This window comes from Carya illinoinensis, chromosome 8 (assembly GCF_018687715.1).
Source record: "Carya illinoinensis cultivar Pawnee chromosome 8, C.illinoinensisPawnee_v1, whole genome shotgun sequence".
NCBI classification, from domain to species: domain Eukaryota; kingdom Viridiplantae; phylum Streptophyta; class Magnoliopsida; order Fagales; family Juglandaceae; genus Carya; species Carya illinoinensis.
This window is the reverse complement of record NC_056759.1, coordinates 26,787,846-26,815,268: the sequence shown is the minus strand read 5'-3', so window position 1 is coordinate 26,815,268 and position 27,423 is coordinate 26,787,846. Positions and strand designations below refer to the sequence as shown.

The following is a 27,423-nucleotide window of genomic DNA, read 5'->3' as shown; positions in this document are numbered from 1 at the left end:
TACTACCAAGTAATATGCTACAACAAATGCAAAAGCCCAAAACACAAGGAGTAATGTGCGTGAACGTCTTATTTCAGCTTCACGTACAATAACCACCAACTCCTTCAGTAACTCATTTCTATTGGATAGTACCAACTCGATCTCATCTGCTCTTTTACGCAAATCAATATTGATCTTTTCAATATCGTTAAGTATTTTCTTCAGCTCTTTCTCCTTTCTTAATAGTTCATTATGAGTTTCTGGACGATCCGACATCTTCTATTTATTCCCCTCTACCCACTTGAAATACTTACAATATGGTAATCCCTGTGATTTTATATACATTTTTTACAAAAATGTTAGATGAACATAATATTAATAATTTAACTAAATATGAATTTAGTTACCTATTTGTTGTACTTTGGACAACATAAGAAGGGTCGTCCTGGATTTTTTTGAGTATTTGAGTATCTCAGTTGGGTTTCAATCTCACAGAAGCATAATGGATGGCCCAAAATTCGTTTGGAAAAAGAGGAAGAAGACGTCGTTGTGGATGATGACATATTCTTATATTAATCCAATGCCACGAAAAATGTTGTCAAAAAATAGAACAATCATTGCCCTTCCGATTAATTGTTAAAATACTATAATTCTGAATACTTGATTGAGGTCATACATCTATGAAAGAAAGTTTCCTAATATGTATCTCTTTAACAATGCAGCCTCACCCTTGTTCGGTATCAAAATAAATTTAGAATCTTTTAGAAAAAAAATATTGAATTCTCAATCCAAACATTGTTTACACATATGCACAAATTTTCATTTTTCAAAATGAAAGCCAAATCAGATAAGATAAGTACATCTCACAAAACTTCTGATGACCCGCTTTTACGTGTATTTTCACTGAAGGGTTGTTTTTAATTTAATTAATATATTGGTTTATTTATTTTAAATTAATGTATTTTAATTAGTTTTTAATTTATTTGATGTAGTGTTTTATTTATTTAGTCGTTTTACGGTTTTTTAATGTCGTTTTCGGCGGATCTGTTTTGGTTTCCGGAGTGAGGACTGGATCTCATTTCTTTCCCCTCATCTTTTCTTTTTCTCTTTTCTTTTTCTTTTTCTTTCTCTTTTTTTCCCTCGCCGGTTCTCTCTCCCGCGCGCTCTCTCTCTCTCCTCTCTCTCACGCCGTTTCGGCCAGCCACCCAGGGCCGCCGCTCGCCGGCGCCGTAAGCTACACCACCCCCACCATTTTCTTCCCCTCCCTCCGGTAAACCACCCCACCAAGTTTCATCCCCAACAATGCCGCCGTTTAGCAAGAAAAAAGCCCATCAAGCCACACGGTTTTTGTTCTGATCTGCCGCCGTCGCTCCACCTCCGGCCACCACCTCTTCACCACTTCATCATTGACTCCTTGCCGTCCTAACCTACCCATTTCTGGCCTCTAACAGTCACCAGAATAGCTCCCACGAGCTAGTTTCCGTTTTGGGCGTTTAAGCCCTTCCTCCGCCGTTTTCGTCGCCACCCACGGCCAAACTCCACTTCCCTTAGCTTCATAAACATCCTTAGATCCTTCCCTATCAATCCCAAGTCTTGGTTTGTCCCCGTTCAAAAGTGGGTATTTTACAACCCACGGCCACAGTGAAATTTCACTGTTACGTTGCTTTCCTTCCGCCGTTTGCAACGCCGCGAGCTTTCTAAAAATACCATATAGCGCTGTAAGTATTTTCCAAACTCTACTTTTAGATTTAAATATATTTTGCTCTTTCAATAATTATTTTTTGTTGGTTGGCTGATTCCGGACTGAGTCCGAGGAGTTCGGGGGTCGGATGGATGGAGGATGAAGTTGCTTGTTTTATTGATTTATGGTTGGTTGATCGTTTTGTGCATTGAAATCGCATTTACATGGTGCTTGCGCGTGCGTTTTATTTAATTTGAGAAAATCCTGTTTTATTGGCGTAAGTGGATTTTCGGGTGCGTGTCTATCACGACCCCAAGCCGGCATGGGGTATTATTCCAGTGGAGCTCCTCTGGTCACTCGGGAGCGTAATAAACTGAGTGACGTCCCTTGAGTTGTCACTGGGCGACGATGGGAGCGGGGGCTAGAGGATGCTTGGCTACGAACGCGCCGGGCGAGAAACCGGACATCGTTCTACGCATCGACTCCGTGGCCCTTCGCTGGTGAGAGCTAGAGGATGCTTGGCTACAAACGCGCGGGGCGCGGAACTGGGCATCACTCGTTTAGGTATCACATGCGTGGTCGTTACCTGCGGTGTGGCACTGGAGTCAAGGTGTGCGGATGACCCCTAGGGGAGGTCATGGTGCATACAGATTAATTGGTTAACAGTTTGAGTTTGATATGAGCCAAATGTGACTTTTGGCGTGATCTTTGGAAAGGTTATGTTTTTGGGCCAAATGGGATTTTTGGCGTGCGTGGAAAAATATGATTTTTATGGGTTTTGTGCATTGGCATCCTTTCATGCATATTGTTTGAGTTTTATATGTTTTTATCTGGTGGTGTTTGGATTTTACTTACCTGCGGCACCATTTTTGGTACCGTAGATTTTGGTGCAGAGATCGAGGATGAGGAGGAAGAGGCTGAGCCCGAGGATGCGGCTTCGCCGGGCTGCTGAAATTTATGTTTTGTATTTGATTTAAATCTATATTTATGTTTTGTAATATTTATTTATGTATGTTTTGAACGGCTTTGTATTAAACAAAAAAAAATTCTGGTACTTAGTCATGAGTTTCGTTATCCGCTACGTATTTCTTTTTGCACATTTGTTACTTTTACACACACTTGATACTCGTCGATAAGATGATGACCCGTGATGTCATCATCCGGACGTCTCGTTTTTCCCGTGTCCGTGCATGGGGATTTGGGGGCGTCACAGGTGGTATCAGAGCGGTTTGGCTCTAAGTAAAACCACATGTCCCGTAGGTAGTATCAGAATGTTTTTAAAGTTGTGTTTTAAAAATTATGTTAAGTAAAGTTGCTATTTGATTTGTTTTATTTGTTTGAGCTTGTTTGCTTGTTTTTATTTATTTAGTTATGTTTTTGCAAGCAGTTTCTTTTTGTTTCTTGTTATGTGGTGTTGGTCTTTAGTTTTTGTTTGTGTTTTCTTAAAGGGGGTCAAAGGTTGTGGTGGCAGGAAAAATGGTGAGACCAAGGAAAGAAGGGGGTCAGGAGCCACGGGACAATACATCAAGAGATGACTCCATAGCCCAAGCAATACGGCAGATGATGGAGTTTATGCAGCAGAATTTTAGGCCACAGCAGACAAAGCCTTGGCCACAACAAGGAGGACCTTGGCCACAACAAGGGGGTCCCTGGCCACAACAAGGAGGGCCTTGTCCACAACAAGGAGGGCTTTGGCCACAACCAGGAGGTTCTTGGCTACATCAGGGAGGGCCTTGGCTATACCCAGGAGAATCTAGTAGCATGGTGCAAGCTGGATGCACTTATGAGCACTTTCTGGCGCTTAGAACTCCACACTTCACTGGAGAAGAGGATCTACTTCAAGCTGGAAAGTGGATCAAGGATTTGGAAAGAACTTTTGAGGTGTGTGGTTGCACCGAGGCACAACAGGTACTCTACGCTAGCTATCTGTTGCAAGGCACCACTTCTGATTGGTGGGATACCAAGAGGGTGATGCTGGAAGCAGAGTTGGGATCTTTTGCCGCTGTGACCTGGCAGCGCTTCAAGAAAGAGTTTAATGATCGCTTCTTTCCTGCTTCTGTAAGGAAGCAAAAGGCAAGAGAGTTATCAAATTTGGTCCAAAGGAGCACGACAGTGGAACAGTACGCTCGAAGATTTATAGAACTTGGGCGATTTGCTCCCCACCTCATCGCCACAGAGGAGATGCGAGCTGAGCGTTTCCAGGAGGGACTACGCCCTGATATACGCCGTATGGTGGTCAGTCACCGGATATCCACTTTTCAAGACTTAGTGGATGTGGCCACCCTTATAGAGCGAGAGAATAATCTGTGTATGGGCTCCCCTCCGGGTCATAAGAGGCGGAGTTTTTCTGGTGAAGAAAGCAACTCGGGTTCGCCTCAGAAATTTATTCAGCGAACCGGAACTCGACCTCAAGCGTCCTCAGGTGTTCGTATGGGAGGACGGGTGCCAATTTGTGGAGCATGTAATAGAGCTCATGAGAGTGAGTGTCGGCTGAGTGGTGGACCCCAGTGTTACCGATGCGGCCAAGTGGGACATATTGCTCGTAAGTGCCTTGTCAGAGTTCAAGGAAGCCGTGGAGGTAGACGCGGAGGAAGAACAAATCTAAGACAAGCAGTGCAAGCCCGGATTTATGCTGTCACACCCGGAGATGTGGATGATGAGGCGCCAGCGACCCATGATGCTGGAGTAATTACAGGTATGGATTTAATTTAATTTTTGGTGTATTTGGTTTCTCCTTTGTTTTTGGATTTCATGGGTTAATGTGTTTGGTTCAGGAAGAGTCCGTTTATATGAGTTTTATGCTTGCACTTTGTTTGATTCCGGTGCGTCACAGTCATTTGTATCTTCCACGTTTGCGCGGATGTGTAATTTGGTCACGGAACCTTTGCTGAAGTCATTGGTAGTGGCTTTACCCAATGGTGAAATGGTGTGGTGTTCTAAGGTTGCTTTGGGATGCCCGTTAAATTTTGTTGGAAGGTTCTTGGATGCTGACTTGGTGGTGTTTAAGCTGTTGGGTTTTGATATCATTCTCGGGATGGATTGGCTATACCGATATTCTGCGAGTATTAATTGCAGAAGTCGGGTAATTACCTTTCAGCTTCCAGATGGTGATTGTCTGGAATTTGCGGGGAGTAAGTTAAAAGAAAAGCCGGTAATTATATTGGCAATTCAAGCAAGAAGAGAGATTGCATGGGGAGCGGATGCATTCTTAGTTCAGATGGTGTCTACGTCGTCTGAGAAGAAGTCTTTGGCAGACATTCCAGTTGTGGAAGAATTCCCCGATGTGTTTGTGGATGACTTGCATAGACTACCCCCTGTTCGAGAAATGGAGTTTGTTATAGACTTAGAACCTGGAGCGGCTCCTGTACATAAAACTCCTTATTACATAGCACCGGCTGAATTAAAAGAGTTGAAGACTCAGTTGCAAGAGCTGGTAGATAAGGGATTTATTCAGCCTAGTATTTCGCCGTGGGGTGCGCCAGTGCTGTTCGTTAAAAAGAAATATGGAACCCTCCGTATGTGCATTGATTATCGGGAATTAAATAAGGTGACCATAAAAAATAAATATCCTCTCCCGCGGATAGATGATTTATTTGATTAGCTTCAAGGAGGAACTGTGTTCTCGAAAATTGATTTGAGGTCGAGATACTACCAGCTGAGGATCAGAGACAAGGATGTGCCCAAAACTGCTTTCAGGTCGAGATATGGGCATTATGAATTTAAGGTGATGCCGTTTGGATTAGCCAATGCCCCTGCTGCTTTCATGGATTTAATGAATCGAGTATTTCGACCTTATCTGGATTCCTTTGTGGTAGTATTCATTGATGATATTCTAATTTATTCCCGAGATGTTGAAGAGCATGTGTATCATCTTCGTCTGGTACTTGGGAAATTGAGAGAACACCAGTTGTACGCCAAGCTCAGCAAATGTGAATTCTGGTTGGAGGAAGTCAGATTTCTTGGACATGTGATTTCCCGAGACGGAGTGGCTGTTGATCCTAGTAAGGTGGAATCCATTTTGTCATGGCAGCGTCCGACTACAGTGCGTGAGATCCGGAGTTTCTTGGGACTTGCCGGATATTACCAAAGATTTGTGGAGGGATTTGCTCGCCTATCCGGACCTCTCACAGCTTTGACTCGGAAGAATGCAGAATTTGTTTGGTCAGATAAGTGTGAGAGAAGATTCCAAGAATTGAAGAACAGGTTGACGACGGCACTAGTGTTAGCGCTTCCAGAACCGCACAAGCCATTCGTAGTCTTCAACGATGCGTCTAAATTTGGATTGGGTTGTGTCCTTATGCAGGAAGGATGGGTTGTTGCTTATGCATCTCGTCAGCTAAAGGACCATGAGAAGAATTATCCGACGCACCATTTGGAATTGGCTGCGATTGTTTTTGCTCTCAAGATCTGGCGGCACTTTTTGTATAGGGAAGCATGTGAAGTATACACCGATCACAAGAGCTTGAAGCACTTGTTTTCCCAGAAAAATCTAAACATGAGGTAGAGGCGATGGCTAGAGCTAATCAGTGACTACCAGTGCGAGATCAAGTACCATCCGGGGAAGGCTAATATAGTTGCTGATGCTTTGAGCCGAAAATCGCACTTGGAATATGAAGCCGAGCCGTCGGAATTGGATTCTTTGCTTTGTGGGATGAGAAGGCTCCTTATTGAAAGTTCACAGCAAGAAGAGATTTTATCTTCAGTTCTTGATATTCGGGTAACTGATTTTGAAGAATTGAAGACTCTTCAAAGGAAGGATCCGAAGCTGCTGAATATCAGAAAAAGAGTCAGAAAATCTCGAGGGTCGTTGCACTATAGTATGGATAAAGATAGAATACTTCGGTTCTGAGATCGTAGAGTGGTCCCCAAAGATTCAGAATTCAAGGAGTGGATCATGGCAGAAGCTCATGCGACCCCTTATTCAGTTCATCCCGGCAGTACAAAGATGTATCGGGACTTGAAGAAAAATTATTGGTGGGATGGAATGAAGAGGGATATTGCCTTGTATGTTGAGAAATGCCACACATGCCGTCAAGTGAAGGCTGAGCATCAAAGACCTGCAGGTATGCTCCAACCCTCCCTATTCCTGAGTGGAAATGAGATGACATCACGATGAACTTTGTAGTGAGCTTGCCAAGGACGCCTAGTGGGAAAAATTTTGTTTGGGTGATTGTTGACCAGTTAACGAAGAGTGCTCATTTCTTGCCTATTAATAACACCAATTCCTTTGGTAAGTTGACCCGCTTGTACGTCAAGGAGACAGTGCGGCTGCACGGCATACCAAAGAGTATAGTGTCGGATCGAGACCCAAGGTTCACGTCGCAATTCTGGAAGAGTTTGCAGGCAGCTTTGGGTACTAAGTTGAAGTTCAGTACTGCATATCACCCGCAGACAGACGGCCAGTCAGAGCGCACCATTCAAACCCTTGAAGACATGTTGTGAGCATGTGTCATGGAATTTCAAGGGAGTTGGGAAAACCATTTGCCACTCATAGAGTTTGCATATAATAACAGCTTCCATGCGACCATTCAGATGGCTCCCTATGAAGCTCTTTATGGGAGGAAGTGCAGATCGCCCTTGTGTTGGGATGAAGTCGGGGAGAGTAAGATAATTGGACCCGAAATAATTCAAGAGATGCAAAACTAAGTTCAGATCATCAGGGATAAAATGGCGGCAGCTCAGAGTCGCCAGAAAAGCTACGCTGATACCAGGAGGAGAAAGTTATCTTTTGAAGAAAGTGATTGGGTTTATCTCAAAATCTCTCCCACGAGAGGAGTTAAGCGTTTTGGTAAGAAGAGGAAACTGGATCCGAGGTATGTCGGCCCTTTTCAGATTCTGGAGAAGGTAGGGTCCATCACCTATAGAGTTGTTTTGCCAGAATATTTTGAGGATTTTCATGATGTCTTCCACGTATCATCCCTGAAAAAGAGCTTTGGACAACAAGAGCCACGTTTTGTCGACCCAGAGGGTATTCAGTTGCAACCGAACCTTACTTATGAGGTTGTTCCGTCGCAGATCATGGATTGAAAGGAGCAACAGTTGAGGTCCAAGACAATACCTTTGGTTAAGGTGGCATTGGGAGCGAGTAACTGACATGAGTGAGCAGTACCAGTACTTGTTTGAATAATGATGGTACGTTTCTTAATCTTGGTCACAGGTGGTTTACGTGATTTTATGTGGCTTGTTTTAAGTTGGTGGTTGATCTTGCAAATTTCGAAGACAAAATTTGTTTTTAAGGGGGGGAGGATGTGATGACCCGCTTTTACGTGTATTTTCACTGAATGGTTGTTTTTAATTTAATTAATATATTGGTTTATTTATTTTAAATTAATGTATTTTAATTGATTTTTAATTTATTTGATGTAGTGTTTTATTTGTTTAGTCGTTTTACGATTTTTTAATGTCGTTTTCGGCGGATCTGTTTTGGTTTCCTGAGTGAGGACTGGACCTTATTTCTTTCCCCTCATCTTTTCTTTTTCTCTTTTCTTTTTTTTTCTTCTTTCTCTTTTTTTCCCTCCCCGGTTCTCTCTCCTGCGCGCTCTCTCTCTTCTCTCCCTCACGCCGTTTCGGCCAGCCACCCAGGGCCGCCGCTCGCAGGCGCCGTGAGCCACACCACCCCCACCATTTTCTTCCCCTCCCTCCGGTGAACCACCCCACCAAGTTTCATCCCCAACCGTGCCGCCGTTTAGCCGGAAAAAAGCCCATCAAGCCACACGATTTTTGCTCCGATCTGCCGCCGTCGCTCCACCTCTTCACCACTTCATCACCGACTCCTTGCCGTCCTAACCCACCCATTTCCGGCCACTAACAGTCATCGGAACAGCTCCCACGAGTTAGTTTCCGTTTTGGTCGTTTAAGCCCTTCCTCCGTCGTTTTCGCCGCCACCCAAGGCCAAACTCCACTTCCCTTAGCTTCATAAACATCCTTAGACCCTTCCCTATCAATCTCGAGCCTTGGTTTGTCCCCGTTCAAAAGTGGGTATTTTACAACCCACGGTCACAGTGAAATTTCACTGTTACGTTGCTTTCCTTCCGCCGTTTGCAACGCCGCGAGCTTTCTAAAAATACCATATAGCGCTGTAAGTATTTTCCAAACTCTACTTTTAGATTTAAATATATTTTTCTCTTTCAATAGTTATTTGTTGTTGGTTGGCTGATTCCGAACTGAGTCTGAGGAGTTCGGGGATCGGATGGATAGAGGACGGAGTTGCTTATTTTATTGATTTATGGTTGGTTGATCATTTTGTGCATTGAAATCGCATTTACATGGTGCTTGCACGTGCATTTTATTTAATTTGAGAAAATCCTGTTTTATTGGCGTAAGTGGATTTTCGGGTGCGTGTCTATCACGACCCCAAGCCGGCATGGGGTATTATTCCGGTGGAGCTCCTCTGGTCACTCGGAAGCGTAATAAACTGAGTGACGTCCCCTGAGTTGTCGCTGGGTGACGATGGGAGAGGGGCTAGAGGATGCTTGGCTACTAACCCGCTGAGCAGGGAACCGGGCATCGCTCTACCCACCGACTCCATGGCCCTTCGCTGGTGAGGGCTAGAGGATGCTTGGCTACGAACACGCGGAGCGCGGAGTTGTGCATCACTCATTTAGGTGTCACATGCCTGGTCGTTACCTGCGGTGTGGCATTGGAGCCAGGGTGTGCGGATGACACCTAGGGGAGGTTATGGTGCATACGGATTAATTGATTAACGGTTTGAGTTTGATATGAGCCAAATGTGACTTTTGGCGTGATCTTTGGAAAGGTTATGTTTTTGGGCCAAATGAGATTTTTGGCGTACGTGGAAAAATATGATTTTATGGGTTTTGTGCATTGACATCCTTTCATGCATATTGTTTGAGTTCTATATGTTTTTATCTGGTGGTGTTTGGATTTTACTTACCTGCGGCACCATTTTTGGTACCTAAATTTTGGTGCAGAGATCGAGGATGAGGAAGAGGAGGCTGAGCCCGAGGATGTGGCTCCGCCGGGTTGCTAAAGTTTATGTTTTGTATTTGATTTAAATCTATATTTGTGTTTTGTAATATTTATTTATGTATATTTTGAACAGCTTTGCATTAAACAAGAAAAAATTTTGGTACTTAGTCATGACTTTCGTTATCTGCTGCGTATTTCTTTTTGCACATTTGTTGCTTTTACACACACTTGACACTCGTCGATAGGATGATGACCCGTGATGTCATCATCCGGACGTCTCGATTTCCCCGTGTCCGTGCATGGGGATTTGGGGGCGTCACAAAACTTACCAGTCTTACCTATTGTTTCTCAGGAACCAAAAAAATTACATCTCACAAAACTTATACTAAAAAATATACAAATTTCTCAACATATAAGTGGAAACCAAGATGAAGCTGCTTTGACACTTTCTCTGCTAAGAGAAATGCTAAGATGGTGTCACTATGCTGTACCCAACTCTTTTATTTTATTTTATTTTATTTTTCTAGTTTTTGCACATTGTAACTGTAGCCACTCACTACTCTAAAAGTCGAAATTCTGTGCATGCCCATCAGTTCTTATCAAGGCTGTTGAGATACAGCCATCCAGACCCACAATGAAAGAATATTGTGTATATAATTTAGCATTTGTTTAGCTTTTATGAATTTCCATGCTTATGGATCAGTTCCACCTATTGGTACTTCTACATTTGAGCCGTAGATTCTTATATTATTGAAATGAGAAAATAAGATTATACATTAATAAAGAAATTAGAAAGGTATGCTTACCCAAAAAAAACGTGCACATTATAAGTAATAATTTACATCATGTACAACTGGCTACCACACTTTTACCCGAGTTAAATCTAAAATCAGGTTTTGTCACACATGAAACATCCATCGTGCACAACCTTCAAATAAGAGTCTAAAATATTTTCCATTGTTTAGATTTAGGGTTAGGGTTAGGGTTTCCAAATTTTGAAATCAGGAGCAATTTTTATGCTTGGACATTTGGGCATTTCGAAATCTAGTGTTCCAGAAACACTACAAATGAGAGATTTTGGGTTTAAGGCATATGAATAAATTGTTGGTTGAAGAAACACTAACAATGGTGCACGACTTGGTCAGAAATATTTTCCAAGAGTTCAAAGATGAGAAGAATATGAGAAGAAGCTGCAAACCAGTAGATTAGAATAACCTGTCTTCATGGTTGTGTGTGGGGAAGTTTGCTCCCGAAGCCTAATATGTTCCGTGGGTATACGAAAGTGAGTGCTGCATTTCAAATGAGAAGTAAATGAGGAAAATATTAGAAGAAGATAAAAACGATTTTAGATGCGAAGAAGGGGAAGATTTTGGATTACATGCGTCTCAGCTGTGGTCTGTCTTCGATTTTCCCTTCTCTACAAATGATGCTTGTGCCCTAACTTCATCTGCCTTCTGTACGTGAATAGGGGAAGGCAAAACGAAGAAGGGGGGAAACAAAAATATAGGGGGAAGGGCTTCTGTTAAACGAGACGCACCGTTTCATTAATTAATACACGTGGACGCGTGTACATGGGGGTTCCCCAATGACGTGTGCAAATAGCATTTTTGTTAACTTATTAGCCTATCACTACTCTTAATAAAATATCGTCTCTTTTATAAGTTTTAGGGTTAGTTTTTTTATTTTTTATTTTTTTACTTTTTAAAGGAATTTTTGTAATATTTTGGCGTAATTATCGAGCTTGATAGTTAAAAGTGATTGTAAATTAATAATATATATCTTAGACTTAAGGAGTATAAAATAGTAGTATTCCCATTTGAATTGAAATTTTTTAATAAAAAATAGTAGTCTTCTAGTTTTCCCACGCCTGCTTTTTCTTTTTCCAATTTAAGCATTTTTATTTTATATAATTAATTTTGATATAATCTCTTCACTCAAATAAAATTTGTAAGATTACCTCACTATTATTGATACGATTTTTAGTGGTAAACCTAAGTTGATCCCTTTAAAAAAGTGAATAACCATCGCAGTATGTATTTGGGGTATGTTTTTAAAGATCAATGTGCATCACATGGTGAAATCCCCTTCAAGAATACCATATTGGAATTGATAGTGCCCCCTACCACAAATGTTTCTCTATTTGGGAAGTTCCTTGTTTATCACCAGACTCAACTCTTTGCATTATCCTAATGATCCAAACGACGCATTTCGTTTAGTTTCAACCTTTTCCCATCTCATATCACATGGACTTCTCGTGATCGTTCCTTCCTTCCCCACGGTATATATTTATTCTCAACAACTATCATGAAGTAAACGAGAGTGATAACGATACAAGATAAATGTCTTTTAGCATGTAGAAATAGAAGATCACATGGACTTCAAAATATAATCCTTGACACTCTTTTAAAAGTTTTATTTTGTTTTATAATACTTCAAGGGACGATCTTTCCAAGCATTTCGCAGGTTTATTTTAGTATTAATTAAAAGTAGAAACATAGATCCAAAACATTTGACATAGGAAAGACATTATTACTCTATCCTGTTCAAAGCTTATAAAGATGGAAGTCCTAAAATTTCAACAACAAAGTGCGAATCTCCATAGGACCAAGCTCGACAACAAGAGTTGGGTGTCTGATTGGACCGCCTCTAATTGGGATAGGTTCCTGTCCGCCGTCTCCTTCAACTTTCCAAGCCATCCTCTTTATCTCTGACTTCTCTTGGTTTGCAGACAAGCTCATTTCCTTCACCTTTTTTATCTGAAAGTTCAGAACCCAATCGTCGCATTGAGATTTTAGACTATTACAACATGGCTCTAGCTAGTAGACCAGCCTGCAAGAACACTAGGAAGAAGGCAGACATACCATTTTTCCAGGAAACATCTTCTTCAATTCAACTTTGGCCAATCTTGAATACTCAGTATCTTCATCCACCTAGAATTCACAACATGAAACAAATGGATAAGAGCTAATTATTTGGCCTATTAAGGTGGTGAGGGAAGTAGTTTTAGATATCGGATATATCATGTCGATATATGACTTGAGAGAAGTCCCTGTTAAGTAATGTCGCATCTCAAGTAAACTTTGATTTGGTTCATTTCAATGGGGAGATGAAGCGTATGATACTTGTTATCTTTTACCTCATAAAGATGTGCCAGACGGATGAGCACGCTTCCATTATCCAACACCTACAGCATTAGTTTTAGAGAGAGAGATTTAGAAATCAAACACTCATATCTATTCTAAAATGAGAAAACACAGTCACCTGAAGAGTAATCAAAGCAACATTTGGAGGCAAGCTGTAGTGTGGATCAATGGCAGTTGCTTTTGTCAAATGAGATGCTTTCCAATCCTCCAACTTCTGAACAATTGATTGTAATATGAAGTTAGCAGCTATGATGATACTCTTTAACTTCAATCAAGCCATACCTCATGCGTGAAAGCTAAAACAAATGGTGAGTAAACTTCTTGGCCAGTTGTTCGGCGCCAGCGTGCGCCAGCCCCTATCTGGTTAATGCTTATATAATAATTACCCCGAACCTGGACGAAAGATATCAAACAGAGTAATAATCAGGAAAACTTTTTTTTTTTTGCTACAAATAACCAGGAAAAGGATCATTCAAATAAGGCATTTTATATCTTTGAAGCAGATCATTATATTGCCATCAGTCTATTGCTCAAAAGTGCTTTTGCTGGCATGATTTCAGCAGGCCATGGCCGTTAGTACATACATATAATAACTACAAAATCAAGAACAGAAATAAGTGGATGGAGAGCATAATTAGTTGGAAAATTATTAGACCCCAAGAACTAAGAAGTGTAAAAGCTTATCAATCTAAGCCATCATCGACTAAAATTATGTAAATTAGAAATGAAGCTTTCTAGGTATGTACTTAAGTACATACATACATCCATGCATATAAAGTTCAAAATCGACACCAATTAAAGCATGAAAATTGTGGTTTATGCGCTATCTTACCGTTAATCCTTCAAGTTTATGGTTAACACGTACAGTTTCATTCAATGCTTCACCCACTCCTCTAGCATCATCAAATCTCATCCTCCTTGTGTATAAAGAAAGGGCAATCAGCTTAACATGCCAACATTTGGATTAAATTTGATTTAAAACATATTTTAACCCATATGCCAAGCAACATAAAAATGGGGAGTTGAACCTATGGAGCATTAGCTCTACTTCTCCATCTTCAATGCTGGATCCACCAGTTGCACGGTCAACCAAGATTGAAAGTTCAAACTTCTTATCCATTGTGTAAATTCCAAGATTAAGCTGAAGAAGAAGAAGACTATTAAAAATTCAACACAAGTCCATGAACCTAATATCACAACTAGTCAAGACAACTTCAAAAATATTTGAATCCAAGAGTTTAAGTTATTGATCTTTTAAATGCAGTTAGAAACCATGATTACATATAGTCAAGATAATATAGCATAAAAAATTTTTAAATCCAAGAGTTTTAAAAAGTTCATAATCTTGTGAATGCAATTAGATACCATGAGTCCATGACAACCTAATCTCATTTTGAACAGAGAAATATCAACAAAAATAACAATTTTATCATAAACAGGGGAAATATGTCCTTCAAGCTGAAGCATTGTACCATCAGGCTTTGGAAGCTCAAAACAGTTTAAACAGCCAATAAGGCAGTCAAAATTCAATGCTGGGTTTTCCCAATGCAATGAATGCATCACCACATCAAATTCCAATGTTGCTAGTGGTTTAACAATATATGTTCAATATCAGATAAATACTTAATAACATCATTACTGGATAATAGTTTCCTGCCACAGGTTGAGTAACTGAAAGCGGCCAATCTGCTCTATAATCACGGACCTGCAAAATGATGACCACAGCTTTCAAGTCAGGATTACAATAGTGATTCATTCATTGGGCATGAGACTCCCTCAAAGGGGGCAATACTTGTGATGTTTTACAATTACTGGTGCAGGGAACTTCAAAAAAAGGGGACTAAGAGAATAGATAGATTTTTTGTGAAGGATGTTACAACAATGATAATACAGGTCTTTTAAACAGGTTACAACCATGTATCTTGGTTGATTTACTTTCGAGATACATATACCCATTTGCTAATTTCTCAAACACTTAATGGTACTGTTAACAGTTAACCTAATTTGGAAGCAGGATCAGCCACCATATCATGGGATTGAATTTTAACCCACGAGTTTACCAAAATCAAAGAAAATCTGCAAGAGCCTGGATCTAAATATTCCTAACTAGCAAAAATAAAGGGAAAAAGATAGTAGTTATCCTCTGGTGCAGTGGCGGAACCAGCAATTTCTTTAGGGAGGGGAGGGGGGGGGGGGGACAAATTTTCTAATGTGTGACACATTGAGATTCAAAAATCATAAAAATATAACTATATATAAGATTAGATCTCAATAATTTGCAATATACACGTAGAAATTAAATTCTAAAAATACAACGTCTTAATATATGTTTCATATTTTTGACGATAATGCTTTATGAAATAATATTCATCCATTATTATTTTTGTAATGAAATATTTAGAATTTATTTGCTTCATAGAAACTATCAATTGATTTTTTAAAATGTCATTTTTCATTCTAGTACATAAGCTAGTTTATTAAGTTTCATGTAAACTTTAGATATTTTCGTGTCACATTAAGCATATAATACTATGATTGAGACCTTAAATAATTTTTTTTTGCTTAATAAAGTCTAGAGGATAAAGCCTTTCAACTATTTTCCATATAGATCACCAACCTTAATTGATTTTTCTTGTATTTTCACTTTGGATTCCATATTAATTAAGAAACCTAATATTTTGTAACAAAGAACTTTGGGATCCATATTAATAAGTTTATTAGTGAGACCACACTCTTGAAAACAAATCATATAAATATATATATATATATATATATAAGCTATACAAAATTCTAGGACTATAGGAAAAAAAAAAAATTGGAGAGATATTTTTAAAAATATTGAAATTTTATAAAATTTTGCAGGGTATATAGGAATTATAAATTTTTTGGAGGGCCATGTTGTGTATTTATAAAATTATGATGAAAACTTAGGTGAACGTAGGTCCGCCGCTGCTTTGGTGACTCCTAACCTAAGGCAAGGTTGAGTATTCAGAAGCTTTTAACTGAAAGTAGTATGACTAGATAACTTTTCATCAAGGATTTCGAAGGTTTTGTTGTTCAAAGAATTGTGTGAGACTAACCCGTTTTAGAAAGTCTCTTCCATTAGAATCAGTATAAAACACCTTGTCTGTGGCCATATTAGCTTTTATTTGGGTGATTATTTCTTTCCCAATGTCATCATCTTCCAAGGGAATTGGACCAATCTGCAAATAAAATTTGTTCAAAGCCATTCAAATTGAGTTAGAGAGATCAGACTAGTTTAGTTTCTATCAATTGAACACACAGCATTAGTTGCCATGGTGTTTACAATATTTGAGATAATTAAAATGTATTCGACTAAGGTTACCAATAAATAAAAAAAATGTATTCAAATAAGATAATAATTTTATCAAAAGAAAATAGGAAAAAAAGAAAAAAAAAAAAAAAAAAAAAAAGCCATGTACTGTGACTCACAGTGAATTCAACTTCTGCATGTTCTTTGTCTCTGTAAACTCTGGTAACCTTCAAAAAAAAAAAGGCATAAAGCATGCCGTGTCAGGAAGATTGATGTATATGAATAAAAAATAATGCTAACATTGTTAAGAGTGAATTATTGTATATGACTCTCTTTTGCAGCACCTTTAATATGGAGACTATGGTGGAAAGGTGAATTTAACCTGCTATATCCCACATTGGTATGCAACAATCACTCTAGTGTCCACATAATGAAGGGGATAATCCATGACTAAAGCTGTAGTTACAGGGCCACCATGATATACAACGATCATGCCAGTTTCCACATAATGAAGGGGATCATAAATGAATAAAGCTGTAGTTACAGAGCCCAAGTGCTAGCTCAAAATGCAACTTGCTAAAGTATGGGTAGAAGTACAAGCACCATACATCTAAATAGACGTTTAAACAAATTGATGACCTGATAGATCCATGAATTAAACTGTTGGTGAACCTCGTCGAGTAGTGGGCCACGAATGACCTTTAAGGGCACCTGCATAGTATTAAAGATACTCTTAGAAAATATAGTGTTAACCATTCATAACAGATACTATAAATAGAGATTTGAAACTCAGTAGGCTGTCTTAAGAGACAGTGCCAAAGATAAAGTAGAATAACATGACAGGTAAGTGTGGTGAACCCTAGTAGAAAGTAATTTGCTGATATAGGTTGACTAGATTATTAGGTGGGTTAATTACATCCCCCACTCCCCCAAAAAAAAGAAAGACTCCCACCTCACTGTCACTTACCTCCTTAAGCTTTGACTCAGTAAAACTCAATCCCAAGAACTACCCACCAATTTCACTTATCTTCGAAACTTTGAGTCGGTATAACTCAGTCCCATCAACCACCACCTCATTGTCACTTACACCCCACCATTAACGAATATAATTTCAGACAGTTAAGTGACAATGAGGGAGTATTTTGTGGGATAAAGTTGTGCCAAGAAAAAGTTTAGGAATGTAGGTGATTATGGATGGTAGTTCATGAGACTAAGTTGTACTAAGTCAAAATGTAGGGGGTAAATGAAAATGAGATGGTGGTTCTTCGAGTGAGGGTGGGGGAATGGAATTCACCATTACTTTTTTTTAACACAATGGTCACAGTCCACTAATAAGTGGGCAGACTTTTGATGAGTATGTAAGTGAAAATGGGGAAAAATAAAGGCTTACTGAGCTTGAAACCATATTTTGAGGGGACCCCTTAGGCCGAAATATATATGCACCAGACGCCTGCAAGATAGGTCATATAACTGGCATATCAGTAGGCACTGCACACTGTCACAAAGTGGGCCCTAATCCGAGCAGAAAAATTACGAACCTGGCCATCGTCACGTGAACTAGAACCATACCAGAGATAACTCTGCTGCACTGGTAAATAGACCTGGTCACGACAATCATTTAAGATGACTTTCAGTTTAGTTTATATAGCCTCCATATCATCTCTGTTAGTAGAATGGACAAACAAAATCTATTTAGGTGGAACAAGGTACACCCAAAAGAAAGTGAACAATCTATCAACGCTAAACCAGCATATTGCAAGGCAAATAAGGGATATCAACTTCCAGATATAGTGATGTGAAACTGAATATGTGGAGCATCATGAGCAATCATCTGTGGGTAATGCTAAAACAATAATCTTGCAGCGAGAAAGATAGTTACAACCTTCAAAATTGGCATTCACAATCTCGAATCAGTAAAATGTTTGAGCAAAGGGAAAGCCAGGTCACCATGTGAACTGCAATGCTCCCCTTAACAAATCTAACTCCTTATTTAAACCGAGCACAATCAAATGAGTTAGAGGTATCAAATTGCATATTTGTATCAGCGACAAAATCAATTGTCTGCATACACGTTATCTTACTCCTCTTTATTTACGTTATCTTACTCCTCTTTATTGACTGTCTATAAAGCTTAATAAATATAGTCAATCATGACACCACAACAATCTTTCGTTTACATCATTTGGTACACTTTTTAATACATAACAATTGGTTCAACCAACACTACCAATATCAAAGCTACCATCTGCGAAATGTGAAAAACTTACCCCTGTTTTAATATTATAAATACTTTTGAGTTGTCCAGAAGTTAAAGAAAAGGACATCTTCAGATTTCCAGGTCCAATTTCAACTGTCTCCTTCTGTGGACTTTCCATCACGGAGACAAATCCATTTTTGCTTTTCCCTACACCATGCCAAAGTGCAAATAAAAGAAGATTAAATAAAAGCACTCAAGAATATGCAGCGGCTAGAAGGAGAAAAGAACTCAAACACCTACCTTTGAAAGTTGCTTTATAAACGAAATACGTGTTCCAACCAAATGGTGGCACTGATGCTTGAAAGAGAAGCCAGTACTTCGGGACTTGCTTTGATGTTTTCCCCAAGTAGGCCCTTGTATAGAAGTTTCTTAAGTTGCCTGTAACATTATCTAAACCTACATATTGTGCCTCAATGGTATTGCCTGAAGAATCTTGCACAACAAGATTGGCGCTATTAACCTGGTAGTTATTGTGAACTTTCAGACCATACTGAAGAGGAATTACCTTATCTATTAGCACATATACAGAATGGAAAGTGGAGCCAATTTCCATGCCAAACGTTCAGGATTTGCATTTCAATAAAGCATGCATACAGTTAAATTAGATATATCAACATCCAAGCCAGTTAACAGTGTAAACATTCAATTATTTCAAGTACGCACACTTCAAAAAGATAAAAAGATTTAGTCTGTAATAGATATTTAAAATTTTCGGACTTGGAAGCGAGATTCATATTCTTATGATATATGTCCTTTGAGGATGTTATTGTTTTGTCTTGACATTGGTTTTTCTCTCTTGTATACTTGGAAGGTAAACTGGTGGTGACTTGATGTGTTTTGAATAAGTTTAGAAGAAGATTTACTCACCGGTATCTTAATAACATCAGTACGTTTCCATCCAAGAGGATTATATACCACTATAACCTGAACTTAACAATTCAGACAATATGAGTAGATGTCCCAACAAAATATTATACTAAACCAAAGTTAGCATGAAATAAAAAATACCAAATGCCTCCCTTCTGGAATATCTTTCTCTGTTGGTGGGCAAAAACTGATATTGAGCAATGGACACTAATCAAAATTAAAGAAAAAGATGAGGATTAGGGGTGAGCAACCTGATTGATTTTGCACATATAACAATTAAAAAATCACGGAAAATTGTATAATGAAAATAAAGTCATTCAATAGAAATAGCACTAAAATTGCTATGAAGAGCATTGAAACTTTACCTGACTAAATTTAACTGCTGTCACTTTATGCTGATCTTTTGATTTGTTGTTAACCAGGAATGACAGAGCAGTATTTACAACAGCTTCTGCCTATGAAAAGTTATAGCAGTTTTTAAGGATACAATAGGTCAGATGTATCATACAATAACAATGGTGCACGAGGACTAAAAAAACTCAGATGGTAAAATCAAATAAAGATTAACTGCCTACCTCAGAGGCTCCAATAGCCAAGCGTTTTGCATAGTCATTTGTTGTATGTTGTTTAGCAGTGCCAGTGACGGCATCATGATGTTGTGCAATTCCTAAAGCATCTCCCAGGATAAAAGTGTTAGGACCATTGGATCTCTTTCCAGCCAAAAATTCAAGTTGTCTTGCTGCCTATTTTGCAAAAGAGGAAATTTTCTTCATTTGTGTTTGTAATCCAAAAAATTAAGAAACTCCACCCTAATGTTGACAGAAGAAGCCAACCTCTCTATTGCACACATCTCTGTGTTCCTAATAGAGTTCTAGGAGTCTTAGTTAATGGACTTTTGTGAGTGAATCACTAGCCAGATAGAACCAGCATCTTCCGGATGGTTGCATACAATGCTAGGTCCTTAATCTCCAGCATATCGAGTGTATAAAAATGGAGGAAAAGATATACTCTCTATCTTATCCTAACTCAAAATAACCACCAAGGAAGATTTAGACTGATGTCATGACTCATACCAAGTAATATCCACTCAACACTCGGATGTATCGCTTCAAGGCTGGGCGACTGGTGAAAAAGCCAGTCCAATAAGAATTTGCCCCATCTGCATACCTGTCAGCAAGCACTGGGCAAGATTACTAATGCAATAGTGCTTCCTCTAACAAAAGTAGGAGAAAAGGAATGAGGAATTACGGGAAATAGTCATCAGTTTTCAGTGGCCATGATTCATTTGCTGCATTTTTCGCATCAGTATAGATAGATGGCGTAGAGTACAAGGCATTAACTTGACTCTCCTGTGAAAATTAGACACAATTGTAAATCCATTATTTAGAACTAAGAAAAACACACTAAATAATTGAAAAGGAAAAATGGGGAAATTAAAAAACAAAAATTCAAAAGCTCCTCTCTTATTTTGAAAAGCCAATAAAAGAAGCATAAAATTTTAATAGTACGACTAGAATTAAAGAAGAGTGAGAAGAAGTGAAAATTTTTTATGAGTTGAAAATGTAATGACTAGCTGAGAGAATTAAACAGAGAAAATATAATTTAGAAGGATGTATCACACTGTAAAGAAAACACTAATTCCAAGAACAATCTAACTCCATTGTTCATAATCATCTACTTATTGTATTTCATGTTGAAAATCACTATCATGGTGATATCTAGTAATGTATCTAGGTTCTGCAAATATCAAACACAAATTTTTGAAAAATTTGCACATAAACTGTCACGCTTCTTGAAAATCATTGTCCAAAGTGGAACATTTTATCAGAAAAGTTTTGATGGTCAAGGACACTATGTAGTATAGAGTAGAGAACAGGGAGACAGGCAAGCCTCGCCATAGAAAAGGGCTATTTCAAGGATGAAACCAAAAGTGAATAAGGTCAGATGCTGAAAAGTTATAATCAATTGTCAGTAAATACATTGATTTTCCCATGGAAGCTCTACCTTGTTTACATAGTGAATCAATTTGTCCATTTGCTTAAACCAAGTCTCAGCATATTGGTACTGAAAATCATCACCCATTGTCCACATGATATGGTTTGTCCGAGTCACATTTGCCTGCATAGAACAGGTATTTAAAGAATTGTTATATGCTTCAGTCTCCTTATATAACTCATTGAAGTGCTTTCTTATGAGGAGCACTAATACAACATGATGAATTTAGAAGGAACAATAGGCAGCTAAGAGTTTACTTGTTTTATTGCAGCATTAATGAAATCATTAACCCGTTGTTCAACATTGTAGTCATATAGTAAAGGATCATCCTGCAATTCCAATATGTACCAGATTAAGGTGATACACTCGACAAGAATATCAGACATCCAGCCATGGTTAGAAAAGTTAATCATTTGTGAAATATATGAACCTGAACGGGCAAAAATGCCTTGTCTTTCACTTCAAAATGGAAGCCATCTGGGGGACTATAATGAGCAGGAAAGGCATTGGCAAATATCTGCAAGGACCCACACAAGTGATTGGTGAGCTTAATAGACCTTTTCTAAAAAAGAATGACAAGCGCAGCTATTGCAATACCAAACCTGAGATGCAGAACCAAAAGTTTTGGAAGCGCGCCAAATGACTTCAAGAGATTTGTCATTCTTCCGTTTTGCTCTGTCTTGATAATCTATCCTTGCAAAATGTACAGAATCGAATCCAAGCTACAGGGAAATTTAACAATCAAACTGTATTAGATCTTAGCTATTATCAAAGAAAATAAAGCTTTTAAAGCATAGCTTATCCAGATGATGTTGGTTACAGCAGGCAAAATTGGAGAAGTCTATAATGAAAGATTGAAATTATGGTAGTTGCAAAAAAGGTGAAAAAAATACATTCGTTGATATAAAAAAATAAAATAAAAAAATAAAAAATAAATAAATAAAAAAAATTAAATCAATGAAGCATGCACACAAACATTATAATGTTTATACATTAGTAAATCATCACTCTTAAATAACGTACTTCAGCCCCAAGTAGGTAACCTTGCACAGCAGAGTGTCCAAATGGATCAATTTGCCACCCAGCACGAGGAGTTTTGTTGAACTGCTCCTTAATCAATTGATGACCTAGAGTTGTTTGGTCAATCATGTCTATGTAATGGCATGTTGCTTCATCATGCATACACCACCCACCATTTCTAAAGATCGAATCAAAGATGTTTATCATTCATTAAAGTGCAATAAAAATTGAACACCCCTCTCTCTCTGAAACACACAAGTGCAATATACACGCTGATTGCTGATAGCTTACATGAACTCCAACTGTCCAGCATCTACAAGTTTCCTTACTACTCCTTGTGTTTCCACACTTTGCTTTACCCACCATCGGCTGAAAAAAGCCTATCATTCATGCTAAACTCTGTTAGTAAACAAAGACGTGAAAACAGCAATATCACTTTATATGAAATATTTACCAACAATGTGAAGTAAAATAAAAAAAAATAAAAAAAATAAAAAGGAAACGGATTGTATTTCTATGAATAAGAGTTCAATTACGAATTTCCTTAAGAATATTTCATATTTAAAGCATTAGCAACAAAGTTTAAAATTAATCACCAGCCAATTGCCTACAATGGTTATGTTATTTATGAGCAGGGTGTGTAACAAGCAACTTACTGCGGAACCCATTATATTCATAAAATGAGTTAAAGTACCAACACTTATATACTACACTCTCATATAATTCCTATCTTATTGTGATCATGCACATTATCCATCAACCCTCAAATTTATTATCTCAAATAATAAGAGCTGATGTAATGGTTAAGAGACAATGTCACAGAAACGCAGTAATATATAGCATAACTAAAACTCAAAATTAATCCAATTAAGTAGCATCTTATATATCAGCATAGATGAAATTTAATTTTAACGACATCATGCTATTAACATAAATTATTGAAGCGATACATCATATAATATTGAGTGTCAAGTGTCAATGCATACATAAATCGATTTGGATAATCGAAACCAAACCAAATTTCCTTGCGTTTCACATCCAAGCGAACATCAAACCTCTAGAACCTCACAATTTCTGAAAGCCTTACCATCTCCGCGAACACAAACTTCCTATTCGGATTACGGAGCAAAGCTTCCACAACCGAGTCAAGCACATTCTCCACACACGCCCCCTACACCAATATCACGCACAACACCATAAAATTCGCCTTATAATCCAAAATCGCATCCTATATACTATATACATGCACGTGTGTGTGTGTATGTGTTACATATTAATTTAAGACCTGGATACTGTTATTTGATCCAACAAAGTACTGATCGACTGTCTTCAACCATCCGACGTCGTCATGGGTATGCGCAACCAAATGAACATTCAATTTGCCTTGCACAACACCAGCTCCAGTGTTGTACTTCACGTAAGCGCCACTAACTGTTCCATACAAACAAAGAAAAAGAGACCCACAAAGAAAAGCCGAAGCTAAACCAGGTAGCTTTCCCATTTCCCAGAAAAAAGCATTAACAGGAATATATCTCCCAAAAACAATTGCCTCCACTGGTTTGTTTTGCAGTGCCACCGTTTGATTTTATCTATAGGAGCCCGAAAGTTGAGACGGTGAAGTTCAAGGAATAGACAAAGTTGGGCCCCATGGTTTCTCCCCCATGGAATTGGCTACCCAGCCAAGGGGTAAATTTGGGGTTTCTGCGAGGGACCTTCCGTACAGTAAAGGTCGATGAATGGGACTCCATTGCTGGGTTGGCCAAAGCCATTGAAGGAGTGAAAAAATGCCGACACATGTGGAGCAGTTGAAAACTTGAAAGCTTAGTAAATTTTGGTGATTCTGATTCCATAAGGTCGTGCTTATAACCATGAGAAACTGTGACCGTTGTCACCGTTCGATGAGATATTATATGTTTTGGTGCGATTCATCAACGGCTAAATCGTATGTACTTTAATTACGTGAAGAATTTAGAGATTGGTCAAAGTGCACAGGATGCATGTGTGTAATTAAAGCGCACGTGCACTTAATCGGATTTAAATGAAACGGTCCAAAAAAAAAAGTGGAAAAAGCAATGTTCGGATAAAGACAGAAAAGCTGTGTTGTGTCAATTGCACAATTATTATGTGAACAGCTTTATTTGTTGACCGGTCTACATTATCTTCTTCTCTCCCAAGTTTAGAACTATATTTATTTGTTACAACTTCCTTATATCCAACTTCCTTAAAGATCTGTATCTAAACAGAAAAGGGCTAAAAAGAAACACTAGTATCTAACTTCATGAGAATCCATCCACACCGATCCAAATAGCACCAAGTCCATTCATAGCAATATCCACCCATCCATTTCCAAGAGTAACAACAGAGAAATATTCAAATTAAGAATTGAATAACTAAATGAGAATCATGAGAATCCACCCACACCGATCCAAATAGCACCAAGTACATTCATAGCAATATCCACCCATCCATTTCCAAGAGCAACAACAGAGAAATATTCAAATCAAGAATTGAATAACTAAATGAGAATCATGAGAATCCATCCACACCGATCCAAATAGCACCAAGTACATTCATAGCAATATCCACCCATCCATTTCCAAGAGTAACAACAGAGAAATATTCAAATCAAGAATTGAATAACTAAATGAGAATCATGAGAATCCATCCACACCGATCCAAATAGCACCAAGTACATTCATAGCAATATCCGACCATCCATTTCCAAGAGCAACAACAGAGAAATATTCAAATCAAGAATTGAATAACTAAATGAGAATCATGAGAATCCATCCACACCGATCCAAATAGCACCAAGTACATTCTTAACAATATCCGACCATCCATTTCCAAGAGTAACAACAGAGAAATATTCAAATCAAGAATTGAATAACTAAATGCAAGCTTTAGTTGTAGCGTATATATGGAAAAGTCTAAACTCGAAAATGGGTATAGAAGGTAACAAGGCAATAACAATATAAAGAAACGAAATAAACCTAAATTCCTTCGATCTTCCCACAGCTTATCTACTGCCCGTGCAGCTCGGGGTGGTTGTTTCGTTCTGGAATGGGTTGTTTCTCAAGCAAGTGCCTTCATGGCTTCCCCTAATCTTTGAGTTAGGGTTCGTCTGGGTTTCAGCTTGGAGGTTAGGGTTAGGGTTCGGGTGGGTTAGAATGGGATGAGTTAGGGTTAATCCTGGAACTTGAGGGTTCGGCTAGGTTATGGTGGGATGAGAGGGAGGATGAGAGGAACTGGTTAGGGTTCGGGTGAGGGCGCCGACAGGCTTCAGCGAAGAGAGAGATGAGGGGGACGAGATTAGAGAGCCACGAGCAAAAGGCTGAACACGGGAGTCAATCCTTTCAATCATCCCCGTGAGCTGAAAATGGCGTCGTTGGATTTAGTTGCCACGTAGGCAACGAGGACGCAAAGTGGACGCAGCCCGGGGATGTTTAGAATTTTCCTTTACGAAATCATATTTTTTAAAAATATTTTAATAAAATAATTTATCAAGAAAATATAATTTTTTAAAAGAGAAATATTACACATCATCCTACACCACACATTTTATATATTAAAATATTATTTTTTATTATTTTTTATTTTATTTTATTCTTATTAAACTAATTAAATTATTCTATTTATCATCCACACACTACATATTTATTATAGAAAAAATGAAAAAAAATTAAAATAAGTGTAGTGTGTGAAGTGTGAGGATGAAAAGAAAATTTTTCCTTTTTAAAAAATATATTATTTTAAATATTATTATAAAATATATTGTGTCGATATCAATATTCTTCTTGGATTGGTCAATAATATGCGTTAAAATATGAGGCATACAAGCACATAAAAAAAAATATTTATCTCTATTAAGGGTGGTAATATGTGATATAGCCTATTAATCTAATACGAACATTATACGATAATAATAGATTTGAATTTAGTCTTAATGGGTTCATATTAAAATGGGTTGATTCGTTAAGATACAATTATTTAATAGATTGATAATAGATCAATCCGTTTTAACACGTTATAATCTATTATGGCTCATTAAGAAAATTAAAGTTACAATTATACCCTTATACCTTAAAGTAATATTTTTAAAATTTTCATTATAATATTTTTATTCTTAGGATTTTCATTTTGGACTTGTAGTTGGTTTTATAATTTTTATAGATATTGTGATTTTAATATTTATATAAAATTATACTAAATTTAATTAGTTAAACCAATTAATTTCGAATCTATTTAATTAATTTATATAAACTAATTGAAACAAATTGACACATTACACGACTCGTTATATTAATAGATCGTATTAAGATTTGATATTTTGATATGATAAGTTTAAAGGGATGAATTTACTCATATAATATAATATACAACTTTAACACGACACAAATACAACTCGTTAACACGATACGACACTCTTAAATTATTATCCACCTTCTCTTCGTGTTCATGTACTAGAAGATCTCTATTCTACTATTTTTCAGCCACCAAATCCATACACGCTCCACGCCACTGCACTTCCTAGGTGCCAATCTTTAAGATGGGACAAGCAATGCCTCAGTCCAACCGTTGCATAAGCCTAAAGTGGCACCTAAGCTCTGTGTGAGTTACATGCATCATCGCTGCTTTGACACTCTGGCAACTACATCCTCGGCTTTGGCAGATCCTTTGGACTCAGATCTTTAAACTGCGGCCGACCATTAATTACTACCGACACAGGGCCCCATGCACCTGTACAGTTGCTGGTCCTCCTTTGGTGTTGCCAGTGTTCATGACTTTCCGTCTCTAGATATTTGACTAGGCCTGTAAATGAACCAGTCTGTTTGATAGCCTGTTCGGTTAAATTCGAATCGAACTCGACTCGTGAAAAAAAAAAAAAAAAAAAACTCATTCGTTAAAGTAGATACCCGCTCGATTTGTAAATAACACATACCCGACAAAACTCAATTCGACTCGGTTAAGACTCGTTTAGGCTCGCTCGTTTATGCTCGAGTCGACTCGTTAGCTCGACTCGACTAAAACTCATTCATATATTGAAAAATATATACATACACCTATGCATGTATATATGTATTAGCTAATAATATAAGCATACCACTTTTATACTTAAATATATAATATGTATTCTAATTAGTTATGTCTATATAATAAATATACTTTATAGGTATATTTTATAATTTGTATAATAATTAGTTGATAAAATTTAATAATTTCATATACTATTAGGTGGGAATCATATATGAAATAGATATATGCTATTATATTAAAT

At 38.0% G+C, this 27,423-nt stretch overlaps 1 protein-coding gene across 1 annotated transcript; it reads right to left on the bottom strand.

Moving 5' to 3' along the window:
- Positions 1 to 11,966: 11,966 nt before the first annotated feature.
- LOC122318819 (alpha-mannosidase-like) lies at positions 11,967 to 23,936 on the bottom strand. Its single transcript, XM_043136463.1, has 29 exons — positions 23,431 to 23,936; positions 23,233 to 23,316; positions 22,437 to 22,525; positions 22,149 to 22,323; positions 21,728 to 21,847; positions 21,556 to 21,642; positions 21,383 to 21,454; positions 21,135 to 21,248; positions 20,379 to 20,479; positions 20,204 to 20,297; positions 19,706 to 19,873; positions 19,496 to 19,585; positions 19,272 to 19,337; positions 19,131 to 19,187; positions 18,504 to 18,723; positions 18,274 to 18,410; positions 17,545 to 17,607; positions 17,397 to 17,456; positions 16,646 to 16,717; positions 16,186 to 16,233; positions 15,813 to 15,935; positions 14,372 to 14,437; positions 13,761 to 13,873; positions 13,565 to 13,649; positions 13,015 to 13,125; positions 12,851 to 12,946; positions 12,726 to 12,773; positions 12,451 to 12,519; positions 11,967 to 12,345 (listed from the first exon to the last, which is right to left on the bottom strand). The coding sequence occupies exons 1-29, from the start codon at positions 23,644 to 23,646 to the stop codon at positions 12,157 to 12,159; spliced, it is 3,033 nt and encodes a 1,010-aa protein (XP_042992397.1). The 5' UTR covers positions 23,647 to 23,936; the 3' UTR covers positions 11,967 to 12,156.
- Between the last annotated feature and the right edge of the window lie 3,487 nt (positions 23,937 to 27,423).